This window comes from Platalea leucorodia (assembly GCF_965183815.1).
Source record: "Platalea leucorodia genome assembly, chromosome: 6".
NCBI classification, from domain to species: Eukaryota; Metazoa; Chordata; class Aves; order Pelecaniformes; family Threskiornithidae; genus Platalea; species Platalea leucorodia.
In genome coordinates, this window is record NC_138828.1 from 1,205,565 (window position 1) to 1,221,266 (window position 15,702).

At 47.5% G+C, this 15,702-nt stretch overlaps 1 protein-coding gene across 1 annotated transcript; it reads right to left on the reverse strand.

Moving 5' to 3' along the window:
• Positions 1 to 6,856: 6,856 nt before the first annotated feature.
• LOC309592003 (alveolar macrophage chemotactic factor-like) lies at positions 6,857 to 7,595 on the reverse strand (the record flags this gene model as incomplete). Its single annotated transcript, XM_082315027.1, has 4 exons — positions 6,857 to 6,875; positions 7,064 to 7,147; positions 7,233 to 7,359; positions 7,529 to 7,595. The coding sequence occupies 4 exons, from the start codon at positions 7,593 to 7,595 to the stop codon at positions 6,857 to 6,859; spliced, it is 297 nt and encodes a 98-aa protein (XP_082171153.1).
• Positions 7,596 to 15,702: the final 8,107 nt, after the last annotated feature.

Sequence of the window (15,702 nt, forward strand, 5' to 3'; positions counted from 1 at the left end):
GCAGGGGGAGATGACAACACAGACTGATTTATTAGTGCAGTGTCTGCAAGCTTGTAAATCAACTCTCTGCTTAATTGCAAAATATTTGCAGGAAGAGGGAAGCTGACAACAGACATAACTTTGTGTTTGCAATTAGTCCGTCAGATATTTCCCGCACACTGACCAATTTGACTGCCTTGCCATTCATGAGCTGACTTTTCTCCTCTTGGAGCTGGGTGTGAACTCACTGATTTGGGCATTGCCATTGCAGCCTCTGTGGCTCTGGGTCCATCAGATCTGTAAGCCTTGGGGCACCTGACTATTTCTCGCTTTTGCCACCCTGCAGGAAGTTACAGAAGTGCTGAAGTAACCAGGAGGGGAAGGTCTCAGAGCAGTGGGGCTTCGTATTTCTCTCCAAAGTGCCTGCCTCTCACCGTGCTCGGTCTGCCAAAGGGTAGGGAGCAAACACCTAACTCCTACCCGTCTGTCATTCCTTCGGCCTTGCTCATGAGTTTCCTGAAAGAACTACAGGTTTTAGATGAATAGGTAAGCACTGACTATCAAACACTGGCCTGGATGCTCGTCCTTGCTCCACGACACCACAACTCAGCTACAACCCTGCCTATTATTGTGAAATTTCCTTACAAGGTGCCAAGGGAAACATGGCATTTTCGTGCTGAGAATCCTGCTTCTCCAACACAAAAATATTCAAAGTAGAACCTGGAGTGGTATGCTAGGTGTGCCAGATGCAAAGGGATCACAGAGACACAGACTAGCTTGCAAATGTAAGGAATATAGTCTCTGTGAAGTGTTTTCTGGCTTTTTTCTCCACATATTTTGGGTTCCCCCCCTATATAAACTAACGTTTCCTGTTTTGTGGCTGTTTATAAGATACGGCATTATGTGGTGGCTTTTGTTTATTTGGAAAATCTTTCCTATGCTATCAGTTTGTTTTTCTTTTTGTGGCAATGATGTTCTGTGCAAACAGGCTTTCTGCTTTGGAAAGTGCCAGCTCAATAGCAGCCTGGTTCTGAATGCGGTTGTCTTGGATTTCAGGGTAAAGACTTCACTTGTTGCGTGAAGTCCTCGTCGCACTGACGTCAACGGCAACTTAGATGAAGCCGGCTTTTCATGGCTGACTTCAGTTGTCACTTTAAGTAGATAGGGTATAGAAGAACAATTGGGGCTGACCTGCGTTTTACCCCTTTTTTGAGCCATTCATGGAGGGCAGCCGTGGCTGAGCTCTTTCTTACTTAGAAAATTGCTGCGGATGGTACGGTAAGGGCCCGTCCATGGAGGAAAAGGATTTCTCTGTTAGAGAGTGGCCAATGCCTTGCGTCATGTAGAAATCTGCATTAACAGAGCATATTTCATTAGAGTAACTACTTCAGTCTTATCCAAATCTCTCAGCAGGAATTTATGTCCAGGAATAGGCTGAGCTAAATGAAATGTATAGCAACATCGACGATTACGTTAGTTTGGCCGTTAAACATGCAAGTGGTAAAACAGCAGTGACAAACTCCCCGTGCAGTGGGAGACTCCTCAGTGGGCCTTCTGTCCCGTGGGTTTCAAACTATCAACTGCAGCAACAGGATCTTAAATTGCATTCCTTGCCTCTGCCTTCTCAAACATCGGGAAAGCCACTTCCTGGTCTTTCTTGTCCCCAGTGGGAGATCTCATAAGAAATAATCGAGAGGGCCTTAAAAACAACAGGCTACCTTCAAGTAAAGCTATGTTTCTTGTGACTGGAAAAGTTTCCAGCCTTTTAGTAGAACAGTCATGTTCAAAATCCGGAGGACGGGCGTTTGTGGGATTTGGAACTTCATCTGTCAGGGCTCATAAAATCAACTGGGCGACGTGCCCATGTTCTCCTGGGCCTGGCACCGCCTCCCGGTGCCGATACAGCTTTTCAAAGCACTATCTATTTTATTATTCTTCAACTAGGAAAAATTCATTCACGTACATTCATTTGCCACTGACTGCTCTTGATGTGAATTATAACATGATTCAGCATTAATGCAGCAGATAAGCTGCTGAGGTATATTGCTGTTAAAGGGAGGCCTGAGCGTTGAGTGGCTCATAGCAGTGAAATAATGATGTGTCGGGGAAGCAGAAACTCGCTGCAGAAAGAGGCGAAGAACCTCTGAGATTGCTTCACCGTGCCAAAAGGAAATACTCTTCAATCAGCAAATGTGGCTGTTGACAAATGTGTAACATCTGCAGTGCTTATGAAAAAGCTTACTTGCTCAGTCATTTTCCTGTGATGTAATTAACCATTTTGTTTGACGTTCACAAGAACATTTATTGATGGGCTATCATGTCTTCATTCTCTCACATATCAAACTCCTCAACAGCTGGCCTGACCTTTAGCCCAGGCTGGAGTTTTGGGAAAGTCTTGTGCAAATACCCACCATACCAACAGAGCGAGAGGAAATTCGAGATGTGCGAAACCTCGAAAAAATGTCTCATGTGCCCAGGAGCATTGCTCAGTCACTTCCCTTTAAGCTGTGCTAGGCTAACCCTACACATCTGGCGCCGTCAGGGTACGCTCTAAGCAGTACTATCAGGACCATGCTGAAGAAAAAAAGGCAATAAAAAGTGAGATGAGCATCTTTTATTCTGTGAAACAAGAACACCTTGTGCTGTTTGCACTGGTGCTCAGAATATCCTGCAACTGTTCCTTTGTATTGGAGCCAATACAATAATCTTTAATAAGGCTCTGACTAGGAGGCAGATGAAATTATGAGTATGTGATGCATGCTGTCACTTTTAGATGACTCTCAACAAAGTCAAGAGGAAAATAATTCAGGATCATCCCAAAGGAATGAACTCTTTCAAGGATTATGCCCTGGGCAATTAGCTGAATTTTGCAAACGGGATCAGCTCAACCTCCTGGCCAGACTTTTCTGGCTACGGGGAGATTCCACTCCCTTTCCTAATTGACACAGTCAGTCGGTCACACTTGGTCATTAGTTACTGGTGAGAGACAAGAGAGGCTGACTGGTCCACTGCCAGTTAGTGTGATGAAAGGCCGTAGGTATGCTCTCCTCTTGCACTGGTGCCTCCTGGAAGTTGGGATAAGAAAGGGAGGCAGATCAGGTTATTTTCTTATGCCATTGAGTATGAATCAGGGAAGCCCAAGGAGAAGGAGTAACTTTAAAAGCATTTATCTGTGATGAGGTTAGTGTGTCAAGAGGTCTACCTGATGACACAAAGAGAGCAAGAACGCGTGTCGTAACATAAGGAAAATGTGCAATCCGCACAGCTCAGCCTGCCGCTCTGCATGGACGATATTTTTAGGAGACTGAAGGAAGCCCCGGTAACATTAACCTCTCCTTGACACTGACATGGTAGACCTGACCCTTGCTCCCACTAGGTGAGGATTATTGCAATGGATGCTTAAGGTGCTTTGAGCGAACAAGCAGCAGAACTGACAATACTGGTTTTCAATGGACTTGACTTTTGCGATTGGATTCTCTGATGTCTAATTAGGTACACAGTCCAACCAAGGAACTTCCCCCAATTCAGGCACTCGTCTCTTCCTCCAATTAAGGCGCTCATAACTTCTCTTTCTCCCTCTGCCTTAGGTTCTCTGCTGTGTTATGAAAGTCTGTTAGGTGCTTACGGTGCAGTGTTTTCCTCAGTGTGAGCACAACGACAATTTCTACAGCTGCCCGTAGACTTTCAGAAAACATCTAGAAAGTGAGGACCTTCTTTGATCCTAATTAATAGTTCGAAAATGGCCAACACTCAGAAGTTGCCAGGGGAACAATCAAGGCAGCTTCATCACATAATGGAATTTATTTACTAAGAAAGCCAGGCTAGATGCTGCCAAACAGATGTGCAACTGGATTTCAGTACTGTCCCACTCCCAGTACTGTCCCACTTTATTTTATACGAATAAAGTAATCATATTTGCACAATCCCCGCGCAGACAGAAAATCCGCATGTCGCCTGTGGCAGCTACAGACATGTGGCAGGGAGAGCGTGAGAAGGACATCCAGCCATTCCAGACCTGTCTGAGTATGTGTGTACTGAGGAGATGGGGGGCGTGGAGGTGGAAAGAAAGATACTCAGATGAGGACAAAAACGCTGAAATCCTGCTGCCGCTCTCACAGTGAGTTGCGAATCACCGTCGAGCTTGTGCTCTCCCTCAGTTTGTCCTTCGCGGTCTCCTCTGGCCACCTGGAAGTGCCCCGGCAGCCAGAGCATTCCAGAGGTCACAGCGGGAGTACTGGGGCAGCCACATCTCCTCTTTGCTCCGCCAAAGAGCTTTGGAAATCTGCCCACTTTGCTTCTCTGTTGTGAACTTTCTGATCTCCAGCCTTTTTTGACCGATGTAGCTACAAGGAATGGAGGAGCGTGCCTTCCTTCCCTATTGCGGCAGCAGAATTTGCTGGGAGCGATGGCCTTGCAGGCAGATTTGTGTTAAGGCAGTGCGTGCGTGTCCCCGACGGGGCCAGGAGCCTCAGTCCTAGGCACTGTGCAAGCGTGGACCAAAGGGGTCATTCTTCCCCAAAAAAGCCTTCCACAGCTGAGTCACAACAATCCCGGTGAACCGGGAAAGGCAATGTCAGGCACTGCAAGCAACAGATACCGTAGTACATCCGCACACCTCCGACTGCGCATCTGCAGGGCGGATTTGTTACCGGAACAGCTAGGCAATTTGCAAAGCAAGTTCTGTAGACGCTTGAAATTCCACGTTCCCAACGATTTCCCTTTTATTAAGGAGAACGTCCAGCCTGGTCACGTTTTTCACAGGGGCTGGGAATTAACTTTGCGAAGCCATCACAAATGTCAGCATGAGCAGTGTTTCCTTAGGAGGGAGTTTGCCTGAGGAACAAATTAGCAGCAGGCGAATCAGGGCTGAAATAGGGAGTATCGCCCTTGCTTTGCCCACAGCCTACCGCCTCCTGCTCCATTTTCATGGAGAATACGTTACAAAAATGCATCGTGACAATAGCGTTGCTCCTTTGCAGCAGGTGAAATGACAGAAGCGTGTCAGTAGACGGAAAGAAGAGCCTCTTAGGCTCGAGAAACCCGAGACAATCACACAGCGTCATATTTAAACTGGCATCAATCTGCTATCGGCAATGAGCTGCGCTATCCCACCTCCACGCCATCCAGACCGGAGTTTGCTGGCTTCATTCAGCCCGAACCAGCTCAGACTCGCTCCCCGGCCTCGGCCTCCAAGGGGTCTGCCAAAAGGTCTCCCAAGTGGCAGCACTAGCTCATTTCCAGCACAGCAAGAGGATGGAAGGGTAAAACGTTTTCTCGTAACCTCGCTAAGGAAAGCTCTAAGCCGTTTGGCCATACGGAACCTGTCCTCGTCCTCATTTAAAAGGAACCGGCACAAACATCTAGGGGGATGCAGGGGAAAGTTATCGTTTTATTGCTTCGCCGCCTATCATCTCTAGCCCGGTTTTCAACTTCTGGGTGACTGCAGTGAAGTGGAAGGGAGGAAAACGGAGCCCTGGTGCTTTTCGCATCAGCTTTTCAAGCAATTCCCTTTCCCTGCAAATGGGACCACAGAAAAGAGGCTCAGTCCTACTGCTCTCAGTCCAGAACTCCCATTAAGGCAAAGGAATGCCGAGGATTGTAGTTTTGGAATGGTGAAAGCCTACCGATGGGCACCGCTTATACAAGCCATTAACCAAACCAACAAGATTCGATGTTGTAAGATCTGTCTTTTATGTTAACACATGGAAACAGACAGCACGCAAGTGTATCCAAATATTTATTTTTTAAAAAGCAAAACTCTGTAAGTAACAAGGGAAAATTTCTTAATTAGGAAACACAGATAGTAATAAAAACATTAGAAAAAATCTTCTGTTTGATTTACAGAAACTTATTATTCTGGATGTATGATGATACCTCTACACAATAATTATAGAACTATAACCATGAGGGTTTCTTCAACATTTTGGAAAATGAGCAGATGAATAGAAACCATATGGTCTCAGCATGATGACATCTAAATACTAGTATTTAAAAGTGCCTTAGATCCCCCTTCTTTTTAATTTTCTGTTGGACAGAAATACGAAGAGCAGAGGAAACTGCACATACCCAATTCCAAAAGGAATTTGTACTAGAATAAATAAACATCCTTCAACACAACAGCACGTTCACTTACATGTAACTTTATCTAAATTATGACATTATGCCATACAAAAAAAGACATCCTATGTCTAAAGTTGCAAGGAGCAAAACCCACCAGCTCCCTCAGAACGCAAACGCACAAGGTAAGCAGTGCCGCAACCACGGCTTCTGGCAGGCGAAGGCAGCTGGAAGCTGCCGGTGACCTTGCGGTGCGGAGTTAACCTTTGGCTCTGGCACAGCAGGCTGCACGGCTTTCCCACAGCAGCTCGGAAAGCTTTTTTTCCCCGGGACACAGCTGCACGATGTGCAAAACAAAACAAAGTTGTGTTCTGGGAGGCAGCAATTCCCTTCTCTATGCAGAGCTGCTATGTAGAATAAATGTCAGTACGTGAGTTACTCAAGCCCTTACAAAGGCGTGTGGCGCGGTGCTGAAGCCTCAGCAGTGCTTTGCTGCTGCTGGAGCCCAGGCAGATTCTTTCCCATGACAGAATTCGGGATATTCCCTATATCTTTTCTCCTGCACAACACCCCAAAAGCAAGGTTTTCAAGGCAGTAAATTTGTACAGCACTTAGAATTGTGCTTTTCAGACAATGTCCAAATTAAAGATACGTTTTATATAGTACTTGCAATATTTAAATAAATGCAATCGGGTATCATTACATTAAATAAAGTCCTCAATAAATAGGCCGAGCCCAAACGCAGGGCACTTCAGGAGAAGAAAGCCCCCGCAGCCTCAGGCTCAGCGTCGTCTCCCCTCCGCCAGTTTCTTTTCCCCCGTCAGTTTTTCTGCGTCGAGCTGAAAGCAAAAAGCCCAGAAGAGAGCGATCAGCACTGCCGGCCGCCGCCTGCGAGCCTCGGGCTTGCTCGGACGCGGGGCTCGGGGGAGGCGAGGGGGGCTCCCCGCGCTGTGCCCGGCTCTGTGCGGCGGCTGCAGCCGGGGCCCCCCCGCCGGGCGAAGCAGCGGCCCCCGGCCGCCGGCGGTACCTGTTGAGGATCCTGGTGAGGATGAGCTTGACCCAGGGCGCGGCGGGGTCCAGGCAGACCGTCTGGCCCTGCTTCGTCGTGGCTCTGCGGGGCGAGGCAGGGGGTGAGGCCGCGGCCGGGGCCGGGGCCGGGGCCGGGGCCGGGGCCGGGGCGGGGGCCGGGCACTTACATGACCTCGGGCACGGCGCAGTGCGGCCCCTCGGCGACGAGCTCGACGCGGGCCAGGCGCCGCGGCGGGATCACCTCGGACACGGTCCGCGGGCAGCGGCAGCGCAGCTCCCCGGCCAGCGGCGCACCTGGCGGGCAGAAGGGAGGGAGAGGGGCGCCGGCTGAGCCTCGGCTCCGGGGCCCCGCGGCCCCCCGACCCGCCCCGGCCCCCCGCCGCGCCCCGGGGCGCCGGCAGCGCTCGGCTGCGGGGCCGGCCGCCCCCGGCTCAGCCTGCCGGGCCAGCCCGCAGCCGCTTACCCCGGCAGAGCGCGGCGGCGGCGGCCAGGAGGAGGAGGAGGAGGCGGAGGCGGAGGTGCGGGCTCATGGCGAGCGCTGGCGGCGGCGGCGCTGCGGGAGGCGGCTGTGCGGGCCCCTTGTCCGCCGGTGCTTTTATCTCCCGCCGGCAGCCGTCGGGGAATTTCCCGGGCGCGGAGCGGAGCCGGGGGGTGTGCCTGGCTGCGCTCCCCCCTCCTCTGCCTCCGGCCAGGTGGGGCGGCCGGGCCGGGCCGGATTGGAAGCGCCGGTGCCCCCTTTCCACCGCCGGGTGTCGGGTGCTGGAGGAGCGGGGCAGGGAGAGAAGGGGGGCTGCTCCCTGTCCCGGGAGGCCCCCAGCACAGCGACCCTTTCAGGTGCGGGGAAGGGGGAAGCGTGGCACTGCACAGCCCCGAGAACTGCTCAGGGTCTGCGCGGGACCTGGAGGAGACTCGCCCCATTCTCTGGAAGGAGCTGAGGCTCCTTGGGGGGGATCTCCGTTTGCTTTCAGGTAGCCTTGGTGCGGGGTGCTGAGCCGAAGGAGGGTTTGGGCTCTGGAGCTTGCCTTGCTGGCTAACCCCGTTCAAGTACGCACCCTCATGCAGTGGGGGTTGCTCCCCCGAGCACCCCTTTCCTCACCTGCCTTTTGAAAACTGCCAGTGGGGTTTTCCTGCAACTAGGAGACAACTCAAATTTCCATAGCTACGCTCCACTAATACAAGCCTTCTATTCCACTCCTCTGCACAGATAGGTCACTCTCTTGGTCCTCGTGACTGTCGGGGCATTTTGCTAACTTTTGTTATAAAGCAGCAAAAAAGCAGTTTTCTGGGAACTTTCGAAGAAAATGAGACACAATTTTTCTGAGCTTTATTTACACATAGGTTTAGTTCAATTATGGTCAAAGCACTTTCTTTGGTAATTAGTTTCGGTATGAAATATGATTTTGCGCGTCCTTTTTTTGCAGCCGATCCTTTTTCTCTCTTTCACAGGTACTTGTGAACATGAGTGGAGTTCAGCAAACCAAAGTCAGGCTGCCATCTCTCCTGCCCCAACAACTCGAATGCCTTGTGTATCCCTAAGGCTTCTAGGTCAGTTTTTTTGTACCACGTGTCATATTTATGGCTATGGAGGAATTGAAGATTTGCAAGTGGGTTCTTAGATCTCCCTCGCCCTGTAACTTCTGAATGTTTATTTACTTAATAAGTATTTCTTTGCTGTAGCGTATACATCTGAAACTTTAAGTGCTAGTGCAAAATCAACTAAAACGAGTCAGATTTCAGTGAAACATTCCTGGTTTGTGAAGAAGAGATCTGCTCATGAATCATTATTAGAATGACCTGAAACCAAGCATGTTACAGTGACTCTTTTGAACTGGCTTGACTTGATTTTCAGGGGAAAATTGGCATTGTTTCCTTATAAGAAGACTGTCAGCACAGAGGTAGCTTCTTGCAACTAAAGCATGTAGATTATATTTACTCTTTTTTTAGAGACAAGCCAAGTAATCGTTGTATTATAATGACATTATAAAGGACAGGACAGGAATTAACTGTAGGTAAAACTATACTGGCAGGGATGCCAAGAGGGAAAGCAAAATAAGGTGATTTTTGAAATTACAGGGATCACAGTACAGTAATCCCATTAGAAGATTTACTGTCTGAAAACAAAACCAAGTCAGGACTGAAAACAGGTAAGATGTAGCATGTGAATCAGTCCTAGCGAGAGCTTAATCAGGTGGCAGCCTAGTGGTCCGGAGAGACTCTCAGTCCTGAGCCTTGTCATCTGCAGATCCGATAGTTCATACGGCTGCCGGCTTGGTCTCTCGGGAGATCAGCCGTGCGCGAAGATTGTTTGTCATAAGCAAATGGTGATTGCCCCATGTAATCAGGAAATATCTAATGACTAATTTGCACCCCTTTCCAATTGCAGTTTGGTAATAACATCCTTGGAAGCTGTTGGCTTGTGGCTTGGTCTTGAAAGGAAATTACACGATCAAGACGTCTCTCTGTCCTGCTCTGTCATTCCCCCCCTCCCCAGTTTCACCCCTCCGGTAAAGTTTGTATCATTTGGCCAACTTCATAAAGATTCGACGAAGGGCTGTCGAGGGATATCAGCCAAGTTAGTGCAAGTTCGTGGAGCGGCGGTGTTGGATGGAGGGAGAGAGCGGCAGACCAGCGCTGCCGTTGAGGGAAGATCTGCAGCATAAGCTGTGCTCTTTCCACCTTGCCAGCTGGCCAATCCAGATGTTCCTGCTTGCAGCCAGTGCATAGCTTAGGGTTAGCTACCTCCTGCGCTGTCTCTTGTCCAGCTGTTTAGGTATGATTAGAACATGAAAACCGTTGGGGAAATGCGGGGTGGCTTATATGGCCTTGGGGAGAAATGGAGAGGTCACGAGAGTGGGCTGTGGTCTACTGGAGGGCATAGAGGTTGTGCGGGAGCCCAGAGGGTGTTGCACTGAGTAGACTGGAAGAAGCATACGTCTTTAAATCTGCGCCTGTTACCTTCCTGTGAGTCATAGGCCATCTCTTTTTTTTTTTTTTTTTTTGTTGAAACTAATTAATGATTTTTAATGAAAATGAATTCTCCACTGATGATATGAAATTGTGCATAAAGCTGATGCATCATGTAACTTGGGCTTCCGTCTTCAAGACAAACCTTTGTAGCAGAGGTGCTCTCCCAGGCTCTATTTTTGCAGCCTGACTCATCCTTCTGAGTAATAATAGTAATAGTAGGCCCCGGTAAGTAGTGTTGTACATTTTTTTTGAAGCCAGTAGAGTGGTGACTGAAGAGGTTGGAGCCAGGGAGAGGCACGCTTTCCTTGAAAGCTAGAGAGATTCCTTAAGAAAACCATGAGAAACACAGCTGTTAAGAATGGACAATTGCACACAGGCGCTGAGGGGCAACCACTAAGCAGAGAAGGTGGAAACCTCCCCTGGGATCCCTTGAGATGGAGCCACCGTTCCCTCCAGGCTACAGCAGCAGGAGCATTGCACTGTGAGTTCCCGGTACGGCTGCCCCAAGGAAATGCCGTGTTCTTTGCAGGACAGCACTAATGAACGCAGATTTCATTCACATATGGTGTGCATTACTGTGTTGACAGGAACACACACACTTGAGTGATTCCTTAATCTATGGAAATCAGGTGCCTTATTCCACCCTCCTAGACCTCTGTGTGCCCATAACTAGTTTTCTCCTAAATGTCGTCCTCACAAGCTGAACGGCAGAACTGAGGCTCACACTGTATTACCAGGAAGAAGGATTTGTAGCAAACGGAGGCAATAAACAGTTAGGGTGATGCACAGATAATCCAGTGCAGGTCACTGAAACTATCGTTAGCAGATCCAGCTCTGAATAAATGTGGAGAGCAGATCTGTTGAGTAAGAAATTGTCACTCATACACAGCCAGATTACGTGTTATTCTTGGACAGTACACATGAGTAAGGACAGTTTACGTGACAGTGCTCAGTTTTATACTTGGATGACTGTTCACAATATCTGAACTGTCGGACTCATTCCACAGTGGTTACCGCTGAGGAAATTCCAGAAGAAGTCTCTTGGGGTCCGAAGCGTGAGGCTGTTTTGGACGCAGAGCCGCAGTGTGCGAAACTCGGCAGTCAGCTCTCCCGCAGAGGCATGTGCTGAGACGAGCAGCAGTCAGAGAGGCTGCGGACACGCCGAGGTGCAGTGGGCATTACGGAGCTTGATCCCGTGAGTCAGTATTGGCGCAAACAGGCCCGGCACAAGGGAAATGGGGATCTCTGGGGGTATTTCAGGAGGCAAGACCATCTGCCTGAGCAAGGCAGTCCGGATGACAGCAGCAACAAGGCTGGGCTGTAGATGAGCTCTCCTGGATTCTATCCTTCCCTCCGGCTCCCCTCACCACCTTTGGCACATTTCCTTTCGGAAGTAAGGAAAAGACAGGGAACAGACAGCATCACGTCAGCCAGAATTTAGAAAGCTGAGTTCTTCCCTGCCTGCTGCCGTATCTCTTTTTCATTATAGATAAGTCTGCAGGCGGTACAGATGTGCTTGAGTTAAGTTGAAATCAGTTGCCATGAGTGGTGGTGTCAGTATAGCTGTGACAGAACTCACCAAAGTGTTTGCATTTGCCTCGCTGAAGTTACCCTTCAAGTTGCCCACCTCGCTTAGGTTCTGTGGTAGGAGCTGCTGGGAGAAGATACTCTGAGATCCCTCGGTGTCCTTAGAGTGGGCCTCAGGGTTACCGGAGCATAGAAAGCTGTGCCGGCTTAGGCAGGCCCTAAGGAAACGCATACAGAGTATTACTGGCCACCTGACTTAATCTTCTTCACGTTACCCAGCTGTTAATTCATTAAATGCAGGAAGCGATTCCGTTGCTTTGTTGCACGCTCCGGCTGCTTGCCTTTCCACAGCAGGTATTTGGCTTGGCATCTGTAGCGAGAGCGTGCATTCACTGGTGGCAGGCCCAGAAAAGCTAAAAGGCAATTAAACAAGAGACAACGTCTCTTTCATTTCAACAAGCGAGGACTTTTGCTAACTGCACAAAAACGAGTTTGGAGGATACGTCCCAGATACAAGTCTTAGGTCAACTTTTTAACATCGCCTAGAAACCATTTAACGTGGGCAGTCTCTGCAGGGGCGGAGATTGGTAGTGCTAGTGTTTCCCACCAAGTCAGGTATTTCATCCAGTGCTTTGCTTAGGAATGAATTATCTTCTGATTTGTAAGAGAGCTAGGAAAACGTCGGGTCGCTGCTAACTACTAGCATCTGCAGTCAGAGGGTATATACTTCTGATATCCCCTCGTATCTTTATTATTGTGTTACCTTTTTTCCTATACCGATACCGTGTTTCATAGTATTCCCTAGCTATGATAGGGTGCTCTTCCCTAGCACCTATGACTCGTCTTGCCTATCCAGCTCTGTCATGAGGTTCAAACATACAATCATGGCTGCTCTCAGAGAGCCAATACTGTGGCTTTTCAGTCTCTGGGAAGATTTGCTGGAGCCAATTTTGTAGCCAACTTTGTAGCCAAATTTCAATATCATGCTACAATTTTGTGCAAAATACTTTGTATATCTATCAGATGTTTTATTTCCTTGAATTTCCTTGTGTGTTTCTGTAGTTTTGAACTGTTTCCAGTCCATATTCCCTTGTAAATAATACATGAATATGTAAGAAATGTAAGCGTCCCGTTGTTCAACTTGTGTCACGAAGGATCTCAACTCAGTTTTGTCAACTGCGTCGTGGCACACATCACACACTGTGGTGCGCTCGTTTCTTTAATACCTTTTGAGATGTTAACATTTGCATTTCAAATGATGATCTATAGCAAATGATGGTCAGTATTTTCTTACCTGTCTTCCTGGATCTTCACCTAATTTTAACATTCCGGAGCCCTTAGGTCTGTCTTTTTCCCTGCAACAGAGCTGGAGGTCCTCCTTTACTTGTGCTCACTGGTGACAATAAGAGCATGAACAAACACACTGTTAATAGCTGCAAAGGAATGTGTTTGTCTTACTCAAGCATTACATTAGCAAATATAAAGGGTTGGCTTTGACATCAGTTCGTTTGGTAATCATTTCTCCGTTTTTCAGTTTCAAGTGCCAACTTACCTTTTCTGAGATAGCTAATGGGGTTGTAGTTACTGCCACATCGTGACCTTACTTTGCGTGACTCCTGGACATACAACAATTTCAAAAAGCGCATAAATCGACCGGCTGGTGGTGGACTGACTGGTTCTGGTATTTTATACCTAACATATGAGGGCAAGAGGGGCTTCGTGTTGAGGATGGGAGCAAATTGTTCAAGCCATTTGTTCTGACCCCCGCTGAGGGGGAAGAACCCCCAGGCTTTTTAGTGGCAGGCGTGATCCTGGGTAAAGATTACAATTGGGTGACTCCTTCCACCCCTACATAGCTGTTCAGTTGAGAAGCCTTCGAGGTCATCACAGCTCCTGAAAGGCACAAAGAGCTCCTCTTGGCCTCACCAGCAGCTGAAAATGCTCTGCAGCTTATAAACTTCCTGCAGGTTTTTGCCCTTGGATCTGTAAAAACATCAGGAGTAACTCCTTATTCAGTGGATCAGAGTGGATCTCTTGCTGTGGGCTGCTAGGTCCTGCTTGTCTGCCAGGAGCAGGCAGGTTTTCCGATTGCCGGGGCAGATCTTGGTTCTATGGTTTGCACATTAATTCGGGTATAATTATACTGCATACGCAGCTGGCTGCTGCTGCTGCTGCTGCTCGTGTATCTGGCTCTAACATCTGACGGGACCTGTACTTTGCCAGTGCCTTGTACAGGCGTGATACAGCATGTCCTGTACCAGTTGATGGCTGTTCCAGTGGTGGTACCTAAGCGTGGGAGAAAGGATGCGGAGCCAGCAATATGCTGCCATTGTGCTGATACTTTCTAGGTAGCCATATTTTGCAGTGGTGGGTAGAAGTATGTGGGGCTCCCCAGGGAACGTGGTCACAAGACCGATAAAAAAAGTGGGGTTTTTTCAGTTTGAAAACTTAAACCAGCGTTTTCAGTTCAAGCTGAGCGGCTCATGAGCAGCAAAATACATGTTTCTTTTCAGGACATTGTTAACAAAGATGAAGTTTTTCCTTCTCAAGAGGACCCCTCAAAGAAGCTGTGAAAACAGAGTCCTGCCATCCTTATACTTTAAGCCTGATAGCAAAGATTTCCCTCAACTGGGAAACGAGATGTTTCAAAAGAAATACATAAAACTTTGTTATATTTGCAAACAGTTGGAAGTAAAGCAAATATGAGTCTCTTAAAAATGAACTGTTCACTCAATTAAAAAATGAACTATTCACCCAATAAAAAAACCCAACCCAAAACCCCAAAACAACAACAAAAAACCCCAAATCTGGGTTAAGCCAATTTCAATCCAACTAAGTTTTCAGGTTCAGAGGAGCTGAGTAATTTTTGAGGGTGTGCTTTGGATAGTTGTGGTCTTTTGGTTGAAGTGATGACATCAGTTGAGAAAGCAGTGACACGAGACTGGTGACCACATGAAAATGGGAACACTCGCTGGAATCATCACAAAATCTTTGAAGTCTTCTCTTATGACACCCACACGTTAATCCTCTGTGTTACTTTCATTGGTTGTGTTGCAATGAAGGAAAAATTAAGAAGCCATACTTGACTGACTTACACCCTAGAAGATAACAAAGCTGCCATCTCAGGAGTACTTTCTTAAAGCACTTTGAGGGCCATGTGCAGGTTAATTCTTCAGCATATTTGGACTCTGTAGTAAAATCAATTACATTGTTCCTGGCAACAATTTTTTGCCTGCTATTTAGTTGAAAGGAAGGAAAAACTGATATTGCTAAGTTTGCTTAATTCTCAGAGAATTATTCAAAATGCCATACGAAACAGCAAGAGGGACGAGTATTCATTTCGGCTCGTTAAAAGGGGGTGTTTAGAGAAGGAGATGGTTGGCGGAAAAGCATCAATAACATTTTTGATAAATGTGATCACCACTGAGGTTACTGACAATGATTATCTTCCCCATTATCTTGTATTTCTCTCTTTTTTTTTTTTTTTTTTCTCCTTTTTTAAATTTTCAGGTTGCTTGACTTCAGATAGCCTCAACACACACAGGGTACAGGACTGTGAAGGGAGACCGTGCTAAACATTATGCCAACAAACGTGAGCACGCCATTTTTTCTTTCTTAAAATTGCTAGTGAGTGCTGGTGTCAGGCAGAAGTAAGCTAGAGGGATTCTTTAGAAAATCAGCTACTGAAAAAAGCCAACTTCTGATTTGCTTGAAACTCAGCATTTTTACCTTTGGTTTTCTTCTAAATAGTCAAAATTCCCATAAAATTAAATTGATCAGGACATTGACTGAAAAGAATCATTTCACTTATCTGCAAATACTGTTTTGCTGTGAGATCAGAGTAGTTTAATTTAGATAAACGGTTTGCCGCTAGCATTGGAATATATGCTTGAATTTGACAAAATCATTGCTTTCTAATGAAGTTTTTCAGTTCGTTTGAATCATCCTTTTCCTGGTGGAGCACCGTTCCATCAGCACGCTTTCCGTCTGGACGGCCCCGGCTTGTAGTCATGGTACACATCACGTGAAACAAACCGTACTCAGTTCTTCTCTCCGAGAACTCACTTCTGTAGACCTTATTGATCCAGCATTACCCATTTGCTTCTTATTCTCTTTCTTTTAATAGTCATTTTAGTATCGGAA